The 14,491-nt window shown below is 36.1% G+C and overlaps 1 protein-coding gene across 2 annotated transcripts; it reads left to right on the top strand.

Annotated features, from left to right (window-relative positions):
• Positions 1-214: 214 nt before the first annotated feature.
• Positions 215-13,838, top strand: LOC104889222 (cyclin-T1-3). Of its 2 annotated transcripts, XR_789539.4 has the most exons (8): positions 215-483; positions 1,087-1,336; positions 7,725-7,806; positions 7,958-8,092; positions 8,772-8,947; positions 9,033-9,184; positions 9,408-10,548; positions 13,536-13,838. XR_789539.4 is itself a non-coding variant. In XM_010674394.4 (7 exons), the coding sequence occupies exons 2-7, from the start codon at positions 1,110-1,112 to the stop codon at positions 10,448-10,450; spliced, it is 1,815 nt and encodes a 604-aa protein (XP_010672696.1). In that variant the 5' UTR covers positions 215-483; positions 1,087-1,109; the 3' UTR covers positions 10,451-10,759. The 2 variants fall into 2 exon arrangements, 1 of the variants encoding a protein (XP_010672696.1); XM_010674394.4 differs by lacking the exon at positions 13,536-13,838 and having other exon boundaries at positions 9,408-10,759.
• The last annotated feature ends 653 nt before the right edge of the window (positions 13,839-14,491 follow it).

Below are 14,491 nucleotides of genomic sequence, written 5' to 3'. Positions count from 1 at the left end.
GAGCACGAATCGAGCAACCTGTGCTCATGATCGGCTCGCTCGATTAGCACCCCTGATTAAGCGTAATAATTGAGACTAATCCAAGAAATGCGAATTTGTCCATGACACATATTGTGAAACGCATATAGTATCATTTTCTTATATGTGAAATGACCAAAGCACCCTTCATTTGGGCACCTTGCCAATCCCGGGTATGGGTTTATCAGTCCTTGCAGGGGAAGTATTAGCCTCGGGTATGGGTTTATGCCCAAGTCTCTAACCCTAAATTACCTTTTGCAACTCTTCTCGCTTTCTCTTTCAAGATTCATCTTCTTCCACCTTTCCATCAAAAAATTGACGATTTTTACTTAAAATTTCGGATTTTCGCCATCAATTTACCTTCTTCCAATTTGAGGAACATAGAAGGAGATTGCGTGACATATTCTGCGGCAAATTGAACTTCTTCGACGAGATCGGAAACTCGGATCTTCGATAAATTCAAAGGTTTGTTTCAAAGCAGTTTTAATTTAAGCTTTAAAATTGAAAAATGGGATCTCCCACAAATTTGAGGGTGAATTAGAATATCTTTTTAGTCTTTTTTGTTTATTTTTATTGACATTCGTAAGCTCAAGAAGGTTTCAGATTTGAGGGTTCAGTTGAACCTTTCTTGAATACGCCATTGAATTTTCTGTGAAATTATATTAAGTTGTAGTTCTATATTTATTTGTACATGGAATAAATCCGTTTTCTTGTGATATAAAGAAAGATATAATCTTGTGAATCTCAATTATGGAAAACCCTAAGTATTTTAAGCACAATTCATCAGAAAAGTAGGTTATTTAGGGCTTTGCCGACATATATTTAGATCATCAGAAAGCAGCGGCCTTTGTTAATTTGAAATTACTGGTTGCTTTGTGTTACAAATTTTGAGGAGTTTTACTTATTGGGTTCAGAGAATGCCAAGCTCTTTCTTGCAAAAGAAATGAGGGGTAGGAAACCAAGTTTATGTTTTCATTTCTGGATTACTATAGCTACATTGTACTAGGATATGCTGATTGTAGTTCACTTTTGTAATTTGTGATCTAAGGGTTTCACTTTTGCTCTCAGAGAGTATTGCTGGAAGATATACTATGGCCAGTTTGGCTTCCGGAGATTCCTCGCAGGTCGGAGCTCCGGAAGTGGGGTCACTCAGAATGTCTCAAGAGAAGCCTGAGGATGGTGGTCGATGGTACTTTTTTAGGAAGGAAATTGAAGAGAATTCGCCATCTAGACGTGATGGTATTGACCTGAAGAAGGAAACATACTTGCGCAAGTCGTACTGCACCTTTCTACAAGATTTGGGAATGAGACTGAAAGTGTGAGTCCTTGTTTTTGATTTTGTCTCTCACTCATGATAGATATTTTTCCGTACTCTTTCGCCTCCAATGTTTTCCTTGCTTATTTTGATGTCTTTTTAGTCTTTTTCCATTGTTTCAACTGGTAAAACTAGGTGATATTTGGTTTAGATGCTAACAAATTGAAGGGAATGTACGGTGGTACAGCTCAACAAATGTCATTTCTATCTCATTTTACTTGTGGAATTGATTCTATAAAGAGCGTGACTAATGAAACTATCAAGAGTATGTGGGGGTGGGGGTAGGTTCTCAGCAGAGCATTTGAATCTGATAGGACTTTCTGCTTTTACCTTTTTCTAACTAGAGAAACAGATAACCAGCTAGGTCAGAAGTGTTGTGCTTGACTACTTGCCTGTCTTTGAGTTATCAACTGCAAAGCTGTTTTCTTGGTTTGAATGAACGATCTTGAGGTAACAGGCTCCTTTGACCCTGCTCCCATCCAATATCTCATCTTAATAAGAAGCCTGTCATGCCAATAATCTTGTGGAGTTTGAGCTGGCTCCCTTGTCCTCACTGTCAAACGCTTGTTGGTCATTTTTTTCTTAATTTTTATGAGTTGGACCTTTAAATCGCAAGATCAATATGGTTTTGAGTTCCGTGCTTCATTGCTTCCTTGGTCCGTTGGGATCTTAGAGGACTGTTTTCCATCTTATTGGGTTATAGGATAAGTGTATGGATGCGAGAAACTAATTGTCCTCATCTTTATGAGGACAAGTTAACATATGTTGAATATGATACTTCTGCAGTTTCTTAATAGGTGCATCCCACTTGCCAATGCACACAAGTTTGACGATTAATATCTTTAGTTATATATTATTAAAAATTACAAGAAAAAGTAAAATTTTAAAATAATACATGGAGATCAACTCAATAATAATTAAAATAATAATACTTGTCTTTTCATATTTTTAATTATCTCTTTCCTCCCAAATTCCATTTTTGGAGGAAAGGGAAGAGGAGATTTATTAAGATTTCTTTCATTACTTCCTTTCTTTTTCCAATTGAATCCCTTATAATTCTTTTTTACCAAAGATAGGAAAGTTTATTTTTCTCTCCATTTCCTTCCTTTTCGATCCAATTCCTCCTTACCAAACACAATGTAAAGAAATGGAAAGGTAAGGAAAGGAAGGGTAGAGAAGAGATGGGAAAGAAAGTTGAAAAGAAGAGATGGGAAAGGAACTAAACTTTCTAATGTTTGGTTACTAGGAAGAATTTTAATTAATTTTCTCTTTCCTCTTAAATTCCTCCAATTTTGGGAGGAAAGAGAATGAGAGATCTATTAGGTTTTCATTCCTCTCACTTCCAATTGAATCCCTTATACTCCCTCCGTTTCATTTTAATTGTTACACTTTGATATTTTACACTATTCACAAATTTCACTTTGACCATCATTTGTGATTTATACGCAGATGAAAATATAGTCATATGGGATCTTGTTAGATTCATCATAACATGTATTTTATTAATATGTACTTTTTATAATTTTTTCAAATACAAAACTAAAGAGAGATGTCCTCAAAGTTTTGCATTGGCATGTGTGAAAAGTGTAAGTGTGTATATTAAAATGGAACGGAGGGAGTAATTTTTTTTTACCAAACATAGGACTGTTTCTTTTTTTCTTCCATTTCCTTTCTTTTCCATCAAATTACTCCCTACCAAATGTAGTGTAAATATTGTAAAAAGTGAATATGATACATCTGTTGTGGAACGGAAGAAATATATGTTAAAGCAATAATTGATAGGATAGTGATTTGCACAGCATATGAGATTGCTATGAGAGGGCTTAGAATGCTTACGTGGAAATACCCTTTGTTTTTTCCAATGATTTCCTTTTCTCTTTACTTTCCAATTTCCTAATAGTATAGGACTGAATTAGGGATCGACATTGAGTCTTGTCTTCTTTGGTGTTGTGATAGATGAAATAAGAGGGCCTATTTAAGGCGAGATAAGGTGGTGTATGTTTACAAATGATATCGTGTTAGTGCATGAGATAAGGGACAGAGTTAATGGTAAAGTGGAAAGATGGAGGCAAACATTAGAATCTCAAGGGTTTAGGCTACGTGTGGCTTTTAGGAAATATTATTTTTGGTGGGGTAGAAGGGATGTTTGTGTTGAGATGGGTTTGTGAAAACACATTGAGTTATTGAGAGCAAGATAAGAGAGAATCTGTTACTGTGGTTTATGCATCTGAGATGCCATCAGCTGTCTAGAGGATGCATTGGCTTGGTTAATTTGAAGGTTGAGATATGGGAGATTCTAGAAGAAGTTGGGGAAGGCTGAAGATGGTTGGGGTTCTCTAAGAGCTTCTGGGTACTGTAGCTGGGGAAACAGACAAGTCTGTGTCGAGGGACATCCCACATTTTGAGAAGTTAATTACTGACCTAGGTCTTGAAACTGAAAGTTGAACTTCAATATTCCTGTGACCCACATGGAAATTGAATTTTGTTTGGTGTAAACCTATGGCAACAATAATGGAAGTTCTTTTGTTACTTTTTTGTTGTTGTTGATGGTAGGGGGGGAAACAAGTACACTGATTTTTTGTTTAATGTCTGATTTGCTCTATTTCCTGCCTCCCTTTCCAGGCTTGTTTTGAATATGTATGCGACTTGTGTTATTATTTGTTGATTTCCATTACCACTTTCTTATTGATTTGAATAGATAGGACTGGTTTTTTGTTCAGTAATTTTCTGCGAATTGCTGTCATCGCAGTAAATCTTGAAGTGGGTAGCTCATAAGTCATAAAGTAAAACTTAACAAGGGCTATCTTCCATACGTTTTGTATGTTATCTCTTTGTATAAAGTACATGTTGCAATCTCTGGTGACTTACGATTTTGTTGGTGGGCTCCATTTTTCTTGTGCCTTTTGATTTGATGTCCGTGTTCTTGCGTCTTCTCATCATCAGGAAGTCCCCTTCGGTAATTTTTGTAATGCTTTACATGAATTGGTATTTCTGTATCTAATGCTACCAAGTGGTACATGATATTTCTTTATTATATACTTCCTTTGTTTCTTTTTACTTGTAACCGTTTGATTTTCACGTTTACCAATGCATAACTTCAACCATTAGTATCTTTAATGACCAATATTTTAAAATTATGAAAAGTAGATATTCAGAAAATATACATTGAGACGAATCTAACAAGATTTTGCATGAATATGTTTTTTCTCAACTATAAATCACCATAGATAAACTAAGTAGAGTTGGTGAATAGTGTAAAAGTCAAACCATTGCAAGTAAAAAGAAATGGAGGAAGTAGTTCTTGAGATTTAGTGCCCAATCTCTGCAAATATCTTCTTATTCCCCTGAAAGAAGCAACTCTTTGACACTAGGTAACTAGGGCTGAATGTCAAGCCTTCTCCTTTCCTATCAATTTTTTATCTTTCCCGTGCTTTGTAGGCCTTATATTACGAGTAAAATTCTGGAATGGTTTTCTTGAAATTTCATGCCCCTCATATATGTATATATTACGAGATAGAGGGATGGGGGGGTTGGGGGGGGGGGAGATAAGTTCACATGAGAAAGCATCTTTAAAAAAGTGGATGCGACTCTCAGTCCTTAGTGAGAAGAAGTATTGTGACTCTTAAGTGTTGTAATTCTAAGTCCTCATTTTTCAAATAAGATGCTTTCTCATGTGATCTTGCCCTATATAGATAGATAGATAGATAGATATAGATATTAGTTTCCGAACTGTTTCATGTGAAAAATCAATTTAGACAAATTTGGAAGAGAAGTCTTTGAAAGACGAAGGAGATGTTTTCTTAATGAATATGTTCTTCCTGAGCAAACAAGAGCTCCCTTTCTTGATTTAAAGCCAGCCAATTTTTTTCAACAAAACTCCTACTCTGTGTCTTTCTCTCATAGTGAAGTCACTGGCCTAAATTGCAGTCAGCGACCATCCCTTGGGTAAATCTCCTTTTCCAACCACTTAACTCCCTCTATGGACTCAACACATTCTCAATTATTTCCAGGCTTTCACATCTTTGAGCAGGTTGGATCAGATTTTTTCTTTGGTTGCCTCTACTCTCTCTTTTCCGGCAATCCAGTTCTCCTCTAGTATCTTACACATATGTTGATTTTTTTTCTCATCTCTGCTGTGGTCTTGCACTTTTCTTTTGTCGTTGATGTGAAATAAGAGAGGGGAAGAGGAAATAAGCTTTTAGAGAGAGAAAGGAGGTTGGGAAACTGTCTAACAGTGGGGTTTCTTACTTTATGTGTTTGCTTCTTATTTATAATTTCATATGAAGCCCTGTAGAGGAGCTACTAGATTTAACAGTACATAATACATACTTCTCCATCTTTACTGGACTCTGTTTATTTTATTTATTTCGCTCAGCGCCTTTTTTCTGTTTTGAATATGAACTCAATACTTCTGGTTAATTTTTTGGTGCAATTGTTTTCTGGATTTATCAGTACGTAATACATACTACTTCTCTTTCTTTACTGGATTCTGTTTATTTTATTTATTTTGCTCAATATGAACTCAATACTTCTGGTTGCTTTTTTTGGTGCAATGGTTTTCTAGAATTGTTATAACGAATTGTTTTTTTATATTTCTTTTGGTTAAATTGCTCTTTCCTTAACTTTTCCATGTTTCCCTATATTGGAATTTTGCATATCTACTTCCTCTGTTTTTTTTTTCTTGTATCCATTTTTGGCACTTTACGTCGACCAATTTTGACAAGTTTTCTCTCATCATAATATAAGAAAAGTATAGTCAAAGTGGAATCTTGTTAAATTTGTCTCATTACGAGGATTTTAAATATCAACTCTTTATAATTTTTACGTATACGCAATCACAGATATTAATGTCCAAAGAAACATGTTGCAATGCGTGAAAAAGCAAATGGTGGTACTAAAAAAAGCAAAAACAGAGGAAGTATGTTTTGTTTCCATTTTCCTTTCCTTTTTCTATGCAAAATATCGATGCATTAAAGGATCTAATTGGCAAATTTGGAGCTCTTTGCTTAGCACATGTTTCAAAAAAGGTTTATCTATTCAAAAAAAAAAAAGTTGTGATTGATCAAGCAGTATGCACTTTTGATCATCGTTGATTGGGATTAATCCTATCTAGAAGAGTGGAAAATTTTGCTGGTCCCAAGACTTGAGAAGCGAAAAATAAAGCAAAGTTCTCGCGATTTTGTTGTTTCGAGCTCTTGTCCAAGTATTGGATGCAATGATCGGGATAAGTAGAGGGTAGTCAGTTGAGGAAGAAAAAAGGCAGAAGCATAACTCATTTTCAAGTGGATGGGGGAGCAATACGAATGATAAGAAGACGGAACTTTATTTTAATCAATCCTTAGCATGCTAGAACAGGTAGCACGGGTCAAACTTCGAAATTTTATGCTTGCAGCCTTGCAGGCCAACCCATTCCATCTAATTAAATAACTGTGCCAACTGGTAACTAATTATATATGAGCTTTGAAGAGCATAAAGGCTTAGATACCAGGGGTGGTGTTTTTCTTACATTTAGCATATATTAAGTTGTTATTCTCGTTTCAAGGAACAGTAGTATGACTATTGTGAGCAGTTGACTAATCAATTACTTCTATGATATTATATGATAATTGTTTTACTAGTATTAAAATGTCGTCGGAAATGGAAGCAACACTATTTTGTGGGCGTTTATGTATTTGTGTTTGACACATCTGTGTTTGTGGGATTGTGTTTTAAATGTGGTGTTAGCTATATGATGAATGCTGAACCTCATTTGTAATTAAATATCATGCTTTATTGCTACTTCAATGCTAGTGGGCAACATTATTGCACAATTGCAAAGAGGCTTACTGAAGATTACAAATGCTTCGAGGCTGTTTTTTTTGGAGCTTGATCGGAAAAGCAATTGAATAGTCTGTTTTCAATACAAAGAAGAAGCAGAGATCACTCTGGTGGAGACATGATCTAGTCATTGTAGTTAATATCTGAAAAATATTCTTTTAGTTCAGTACAACTTTTTGAAATTGATGGGAGTGTAACAAACTCATATGTTTATTGACTTATAGTGTTTATATTATGAACTTGGGAGAAGGAAAATTGGAAAAGGTTTGAGGATGTTTGCTTCACTTTACAGTCGCTTATATATTGCTTTGCTCTGTGTAGGAGGAATAAGTCTATGACTCTATGTTTATGGTATCTACTTTGCACTGTTTTCTAATTAATGGTCTAAGTAGATTCTCACATTAATTACTACCTGGCTGAACAATTTAATGTGATTATTGGCATCAATATTGGTTTGACTATTTTAGTAAATATTAGAAGAGCGACATATTTTGTATGTCATAGTCTCTGTATATGTCTGTGTATGCTCCTGAAGCTTCAGTGTGACATTTTTTTTCCGTTTTTGTAAATGCAGGCCTCAGGTAACAATTGCTACTGCAATTATTTTTTGCCACCGGTTTTATCTCCGGCAGTCCCATGCCAAGAATGACAGAAGGGTACGCGTTGGTCCCAGTTTCTAGACTTGTTTACTTTTCTTCCTGCTGATGTTTTAAGATCCTACGAATCTGATAGGAAAAATTGATTATTTATTTTACTTCAGTTCTTGTTGTGAAGAACACTCTTGAGTTAGATTCTCATGTGTTGCAGACTATAGCCACAGCTTGCATGTTTCTTGCTGGGAAAGTGGAGGAAACCCCACGTCCATTGAAAGATGTCATCCTTGTTTCCTATGAAATAATTCACAAGAAGGATCCTGCCGCAGTTCAGAAGATTAAGCAAAAAGTATTGTTTATCTCTGTTTTTTTTTCCTTATTTTAATATTTTGTTCTGACTGTACAGAAGAATTTTAACCTTTTGCCTTTATTAGTTCCAATGTAGTAGTTTCATCTTTCTCTCTATACAAGTGCCACAAAAATTCCGGTGTCCTTTTGTTAGAATCAAATATCTTTGTTACAGCAGGATTCTTGCTCTTTGGAAGTTTACAAGTGTGAGTCTTTTCCCAGGGAAGACGGTGGAAGTGACTTCCAGGGACAATGCTGCTACTGCATATCATTTGCATTCTTTTTACGAAAATTAGAATAGAAAGATCATATCCCATTTTGAAAATTAAGCATGACAACACTAGCCTGTAATGTTCGTTTTCTGCCTACTATAGGTGTTTAAATTTTTTTTTTTCTTGCTGGGGGTTCTCGACTTCTCGTCTCTCTGTTACTTATCTAAAATGAAGTAATTAACTACTTGGCTGAAAATGAAGATTTTTATAGCAGAATAACACATTACATGTTTTCTGTATGTTTGAGTTAAAAAAGTCAGGCAGAAGCGCCAGTGACAGTTAACTGAAAACTGATTCTAAGGGGGATTGACAGTTAAATGAAGAATTGTAGTAGATACTATTGCTTTCTACTTCATATACTTCTGCCTGTGAATGTTTTGATCTATATATGTTTGATTTAACATGCAGGATGTGTATGAACAACAAAAAGAGCTAATTTTACTTGGGGAAAGGGTTGTACTGGCAACTCTTGGTTTTGATCTGAATGTGCAACATCCATATAAACCTCTCGTTGAGGCAATAAAGAAATTCAAGGTCGCACAGAATGCCCTTGCCCAGGTTGCATGGAATTTTGTCAATGATGGGTATGATGCATCTGAAAATTTTGTACTATGACATGGAGATCTTTCCTCCAAACCCATAAAATTGACACTGAAATTGGCCATGTAGGCTGCGGACATCTCTTTGCTTGCAATTTAAGCCCCATCACATAGCAGCAGGTGCCATCTTTCTTGCTGCCAAGTTCCTCAAAGTCAAACTTCCTTCAGATGGCGAGAAGGTCTGGTGGCAAGAGTTTGATGTCACCCCACGTCAATTGGAGGGTTGGTCCTTTAATTTAAGAACTTGCTTTGGAACCATAGCAGCAGATAGTTGTTTCTCGTAATATGTTTATATTCTCTCAGTTCTTTTATCTCTTTGTTTTCCCTCCCCCTATTCTACATTCGAGAATGGGGATCCAGGAGATTACATGCGGCAATACTTTTCTTTTTGAAGAAGGTAATACTTTTCTATGTCGCATTCATATTCCTTGCTTCACTTCTGCAGAGGTTAGCAATCAAATGTTGGAACTGTATGAACAGAACAGAGCACCACCAAACCAAGGTAGTGAAGCTGAAGGCAGTGTAGCAGGAGGGGCTGCTAATCGACCAACATCAAGAACTTCAACTGAGGAGCCAGTACTGAATAGTAATTCTTCTCAAGCCGGAGCGGCAAAGCCCGGATCCTTGAAACCACCAAGTGCTCATCAGTTGCCTGATCTTTCAAACAAACACGCTGGACCCCCTAGAGGCTCTCATAATCGGAGTAACGATTATGGGAATTCAGATCACAAGGGGCATGGAGAACCTAGAACTACGGAGCCCTCGGTTTATGAGGAGAATTTGGGGGATGGGCAAATTATGAGGACTGGCCCAGATTGGAATAGTAGTGATGATAGTAAAGAAAAGAACGTTGGGGGAATCAGAGTAAAAGAAGGGGGGGATTTGAAAGATAAATACCATAGCAATAATGTAGAATCTAAAGAAGCTGGGCCAACCCAATCACCAGCTGAAACGTTGGAGAAGATAGATACAAACAAGTTGAAGGAATTATGTGAAAAGAGAAGGAAGTCTAGAGCGGATCCAATTAGGAAGAAAGACTCAATGGATGAGTATGATCCTATTGTGAAGGAGCTGGAAGAGGGTGTTGAGTTAGCTGCTGCTGAGAGTGAGAAAATAAAGCAAGAAAAAAAGCAGAACTGGCCTCAACCCTCTACTCGGCTAGATAATGATAGGTCACATAATAGCAAGCATCTTGAGATGTCTGGAGACCGACCACATGTGGGCTTAAAGGGACAGCAATCACATGGACTTGATATTGAGAATGTGGAAGAAGGTGAAGTGTCCGCATTAGATGATTCTAACTGGGATTATCAATCACCCAAGTCAAATGATCGGAAGAGAAAGGCTGGGAGTCCACCGGACAAAATAAGTGATGGAAAAAGATGGCGTGATATGCCAGGGGAATTTCCTGAAGATAGTAGCCGGATAGGCCGCCTTGCTTATCCTGATAGAGATCACAAAAGGCCTGTACCGGAAAATCATGCCTGAAGCTTGTTTATCTTTTCCATGAAGCATAAATTGGGCTATTAGCTACCTACATATTGTTTGTAGTAGAGCATAATGCAGCTGCTTGATTAAAATTATAGGTACGCCTGGAATGCCATCTATTTGGTGCTTGTGCTTCTATGTTTCAGTGAGCTTTCGTCCGTGTTAATAAAATAACAGAAAAAAGTAAAATTGTTCCGACAAGTGAAATTTTGCTGTCTAGCTTATAGGCTTCTTGACCACTATTTTTCCCTTAAGTGAACTGTATTATCACATTAAACAATGACGTGCATCAATCGAAAGTTCGAAACATTATAATTATTCTAAATGTTGTTCCTAATCCCTTATCATATGCATGGATGTGAAATAGATTAAGAGGTGATCCCCTTAAGATGATACATATATCTGATCTGATTTGCAATTTTAACTGTTTCTCTGTTCCATATACTTTGTTTTTTCCGCACTAGCAATAATCTGCAAAAAATGTCCACTGTTCAATTTTTAATAATTTGGTCCTTTTTTTCTGCTTAGCTTGTTTGTATGGCTGATTCTGTAAGTCTGTTGTGATTAGTTCAGTTTTTGTTTTCTCCTCCTGTTTTGTTTTTCTAATAGAAAAGCTTTAGTCTAAATAATGCTTCATTAAACCTTTGCCTAATACAATAGCTTCTTAGACATACTAGACTGATGCTAGATCTGGAATAAACTTGAAAATGGTGTTAATTAGGTCTCTTTTTTCGCTTCCTGTGGAGCTGTTTTCGCACAGTTAGAAGAGCAACCTAGTGTTTGTGTCAATCAGGTCTACAGCCAAATGAACTATTACCCGCTCAGATCCTTTTTGTCAAAACATGTGTGCAAGGCATGGTTGCGTTCCCCGACTGTTCTAGATATCCTCGTCTTATAGGCAAGTGTCTTTTTATGGAGGTCAAAGAGAAAGTGTAGACCTCTAATTTTGATTGCTTAAGACCGGATTGCCTAGTATGACCTGGAAACCCTATTGGATCTGAGAAGCAATACGTTGTGGCTACTTAGGAAAATCCTTAATTGCTTTGGTGTCCTTGAGGGTTCTGTTATCCCCTTGGTGAACTTTGGTTGCTCCCACAGGCCACAGGTTAAAGGACCATTGGCCTTCATGGCCCAAATGGATTAATAAGTGATCTTTGGTATCTTAATACTCTTTTTTTCCCCTTGATCAGTCAAGTGGAAATGGCCCTGTGCCTGAAATGAGAAAACATGGAAATCCCATATTGCAGTAACGCTTTTTTAGAATTTTTTTCTGATGCAGCTCTTCGGGAATTATTTCCATGAAATGAAAGGCAATGCATCAATAGTTACGGTTGATACTTAACCGTGATGCCTATTTGTGACTGTTTGGTCTTCTTGAGCAAATTTGATGACTAATCCGTCGGATCCTTATTGGCTGTATGCTTTCACATTGTCGAACTTTGACAGTTAATTTTCAGAATCATGAACAAATATCATTAGATTATAGTAAAAAGTATTTTCTTGATTTTATTATCTAACACTTGTATAAATATATAAACTAATAGTTAAACATTGGCCTCAAAGTGATAGTAGCTATTGTTCAGGAATGCAGTGATATTTGTTGGACCTGGCACAACTGGCTCATATTGATTACTTGAATTGAATCACCCAACCCATACACAAACTGTGCCCAAAACTAGATAACATGATATTGACTTGGACTGAAGTTGACTGATCCAGCTTAAAAATTAAAGCAACTAATGTTGATCACGTTTTAATAAAGTTTTATCAACAGACATATATATCTATATGGCCTTATTAGAATTGGTAAGAACCAATTGTTGAATGATACAAATGACTTGAAGCATAACAGAGTATTGGTACAAAAATTTGAAGGATTATTTGCTTATTAAAAAATTTGAAGGATTATTTACTTCCCATTAGTAATTTAAATTGCTAGAAGTATTTGATTGAATTTCTGTTTTAGCTGCTTGCTTTTTATTCATTTCAATGACTTCTTTATCTTGAGTCGAGTCCGGTTCAGGCCATCTCTCAGCTTTTGGCAACCTGCGTCGCTGCTTGTCATCAAGCTGTAGCCTGTTTGTGTTTAGCGTGCTGCTTCTTTTATTGTTTGATTCTGTCTGCTAGCAAACATATCAGATGTAGTAGTTAGAGCTCGGGAAAGGTTCTGCAAAGGTTTTTAGAACCTAGTTCGTTGATCTGCTGAGGGAAAGTTCTTGTTATTGCTTTTAATAACTAGTCGGTCTTTGCTTGTGGTGTCTGCACTTTGTAGCTTGCGAGATAGCAACCCTCCACTGTTTACATGCTACTAATTATTACTCCTTTCAGTTTTCTCCATTGGCAATCTTCAATATTTTGATTGTTGAGCATTCATGCCTGAATGTTGCTGTGAGGGGAAAAGTGGATTTGCTAAATTCACTTTGGACTCGTCTTCCCTTAAATTGTCCTTTCATAGGAACTTAGGATCGAATGTGATTGTAGTAGTTGCACTCCACACAGCAAAAACAAAAGAAGCCAATCTTAATCTGTTGTAAAACTAGTATACAGTTTCTTGTCCATGGAAATGCTTGGCAGTATCTTCTTTTTCTCTCCTAAGCCTCTAGTTACATATAATTATTCCCTACTACTTTTCGTTATGGTTGTTTTCAAGAATAAAAGGTTTGACATTGAAGGTTGTATTTAGTACAATGTGTTACAATTAGTAGTTAATATTTCATGTGTTACAACTAGTGCAGAAGCTATAGCTATAGTTGCAGTGCTCTATGTTGTAGCTAATATGATGTATGTTACATTATAGATTTTTTGTGTGTATCTTGTTTTATATTCAATGTGAAGTAGGGCGACATTTTTTCTGGCCTCTATTGTTTTGGTTTTTTTGCATTTTGTTCCAGAGACATTCTTGTATTCTATATACAGTTAGAGTGGTGATGCTGTGTTTTCTTCATGACCATCGGCCAACCGTATCATGCTATGCTCACTGCTTTATTATGAAGATCATGCACACTTGGTGTATTGTGTATAAAATAAATACAATAGCTACTTTTTGCTTTGGGCCAAATATTTGATTAGATGTTCCATTTCCCAGTTACACTTACCTGAAGATCGGTGAAGCAGTACATTGAGCTGTTTCCTTGGCAACGAGGACTGCGCACATGAGCTAAATTTGATTTCTTTCTGTTGATGTTGCATGTAACTTACTCCTGCAGAATTAACCAGTAAGCAGGTTTCCTGGCATTGTTTGATACAATGCTGGACAGAATTTCAGTTGTTCATGGGAATGAAATTTTGTACTTAAAAGCTGTTGTGTGATTTAATTATTTAAGCTATATTTTTATGGGACTAATGGTATTCTCATTATTCCCAATTGATATAGGCCAAGTCTTTGGTATATAGTTGTTGCTTCTTTGTTTCATGTGTAGCTGTGCAAGGAGAAACATATGCAGGTTTTGGTGCTTTTTCTAATATTGGTGGCAAATGGCTGTACTTTAAAGTTATATTTATTTGCTCCCTCGGATTTAAAATGTATGTCATTTTCTTCCCATCATTATTTTTTTGTTAATGCAATATACATTCTTACTTAGTAATGGCATTGTAGAACTTTATGTAATGTTCTATAATATCAACATTGTGCGCAATGTAGAAAATTTTAATATATTACAAGTGGAAGGATTAATGTTCTATGCATATAATTAGTGAAAGTATTCTTATTTTATAGTGGGATTATTGTTTCTTCTAGAGTAGGTATAGGATACAATTGCTTGTAATTGCAAATTCTTGCAATAATATCCACATCCACTGGTTTATGATCCCGTCATATAGTCTTATTTAGGTGTATTTTAAATTTTTAGATTAGGCATATTGAAGTGACATTATATACCTTACATCTAGATTCTAGAATCAAGATACAGATATGATCGGAAAGCAAGAACGGTAAACTCTAGACTAGGGCTTTGGGTATGTCATTCTCTACACGTCGCTATATGTTCTTCCTTACTAAGCCATCATTGAGAGTCTAAATGTATTGCTACTCAACAGACCTCT

This window comes from Beta vulgaris, chromosome 3, assembly GCF_026745355.1.
Source record: "Beta vulgaris subsp. vulgaris cultivar EL10 chromosome 3, EL10.2, whole genome shotgun sequence".
NCBI classification, from domain to species: domain Eukaryota; kingdom Viridiplantae; phylum Streptophyta; class Magnoliopsida; order Caryophyllales; family Amaranthaceae; genus Beta; species Beta vulgaris.
This window is presented reverse-complemented; position numbering and strand designations above follow the sequence as displayed.

What these genes read in the sequence shown, in the direction of transcription:
- LOC104889222 (XM_010674394.4), top strand. Translation starts at nt 1,110, where the DNA reads ATGGCCAGTTTGGCTTCCGGAGATTCCTCGCAGGTCGGAGCTCCGGAA. An exon ending in TTGGGAATGAGACTGAAAGT is followed by an intron (nt 1,337 to 7,724) that starts GTGAGTCCTTGT and finishes TTGTAAATGCAG; the next exon opens with GCCTCAGGTAACAATTGCTA. An exon ending in CACCCCACGTCAATTGGAGG is followed by an intron (nt 9,185 to 9,407) that starts GTTGGTCCTTTA and finishes TCACTTCTGCAG; the next exon opens with AGGTTAGCAATCAAATGTTG.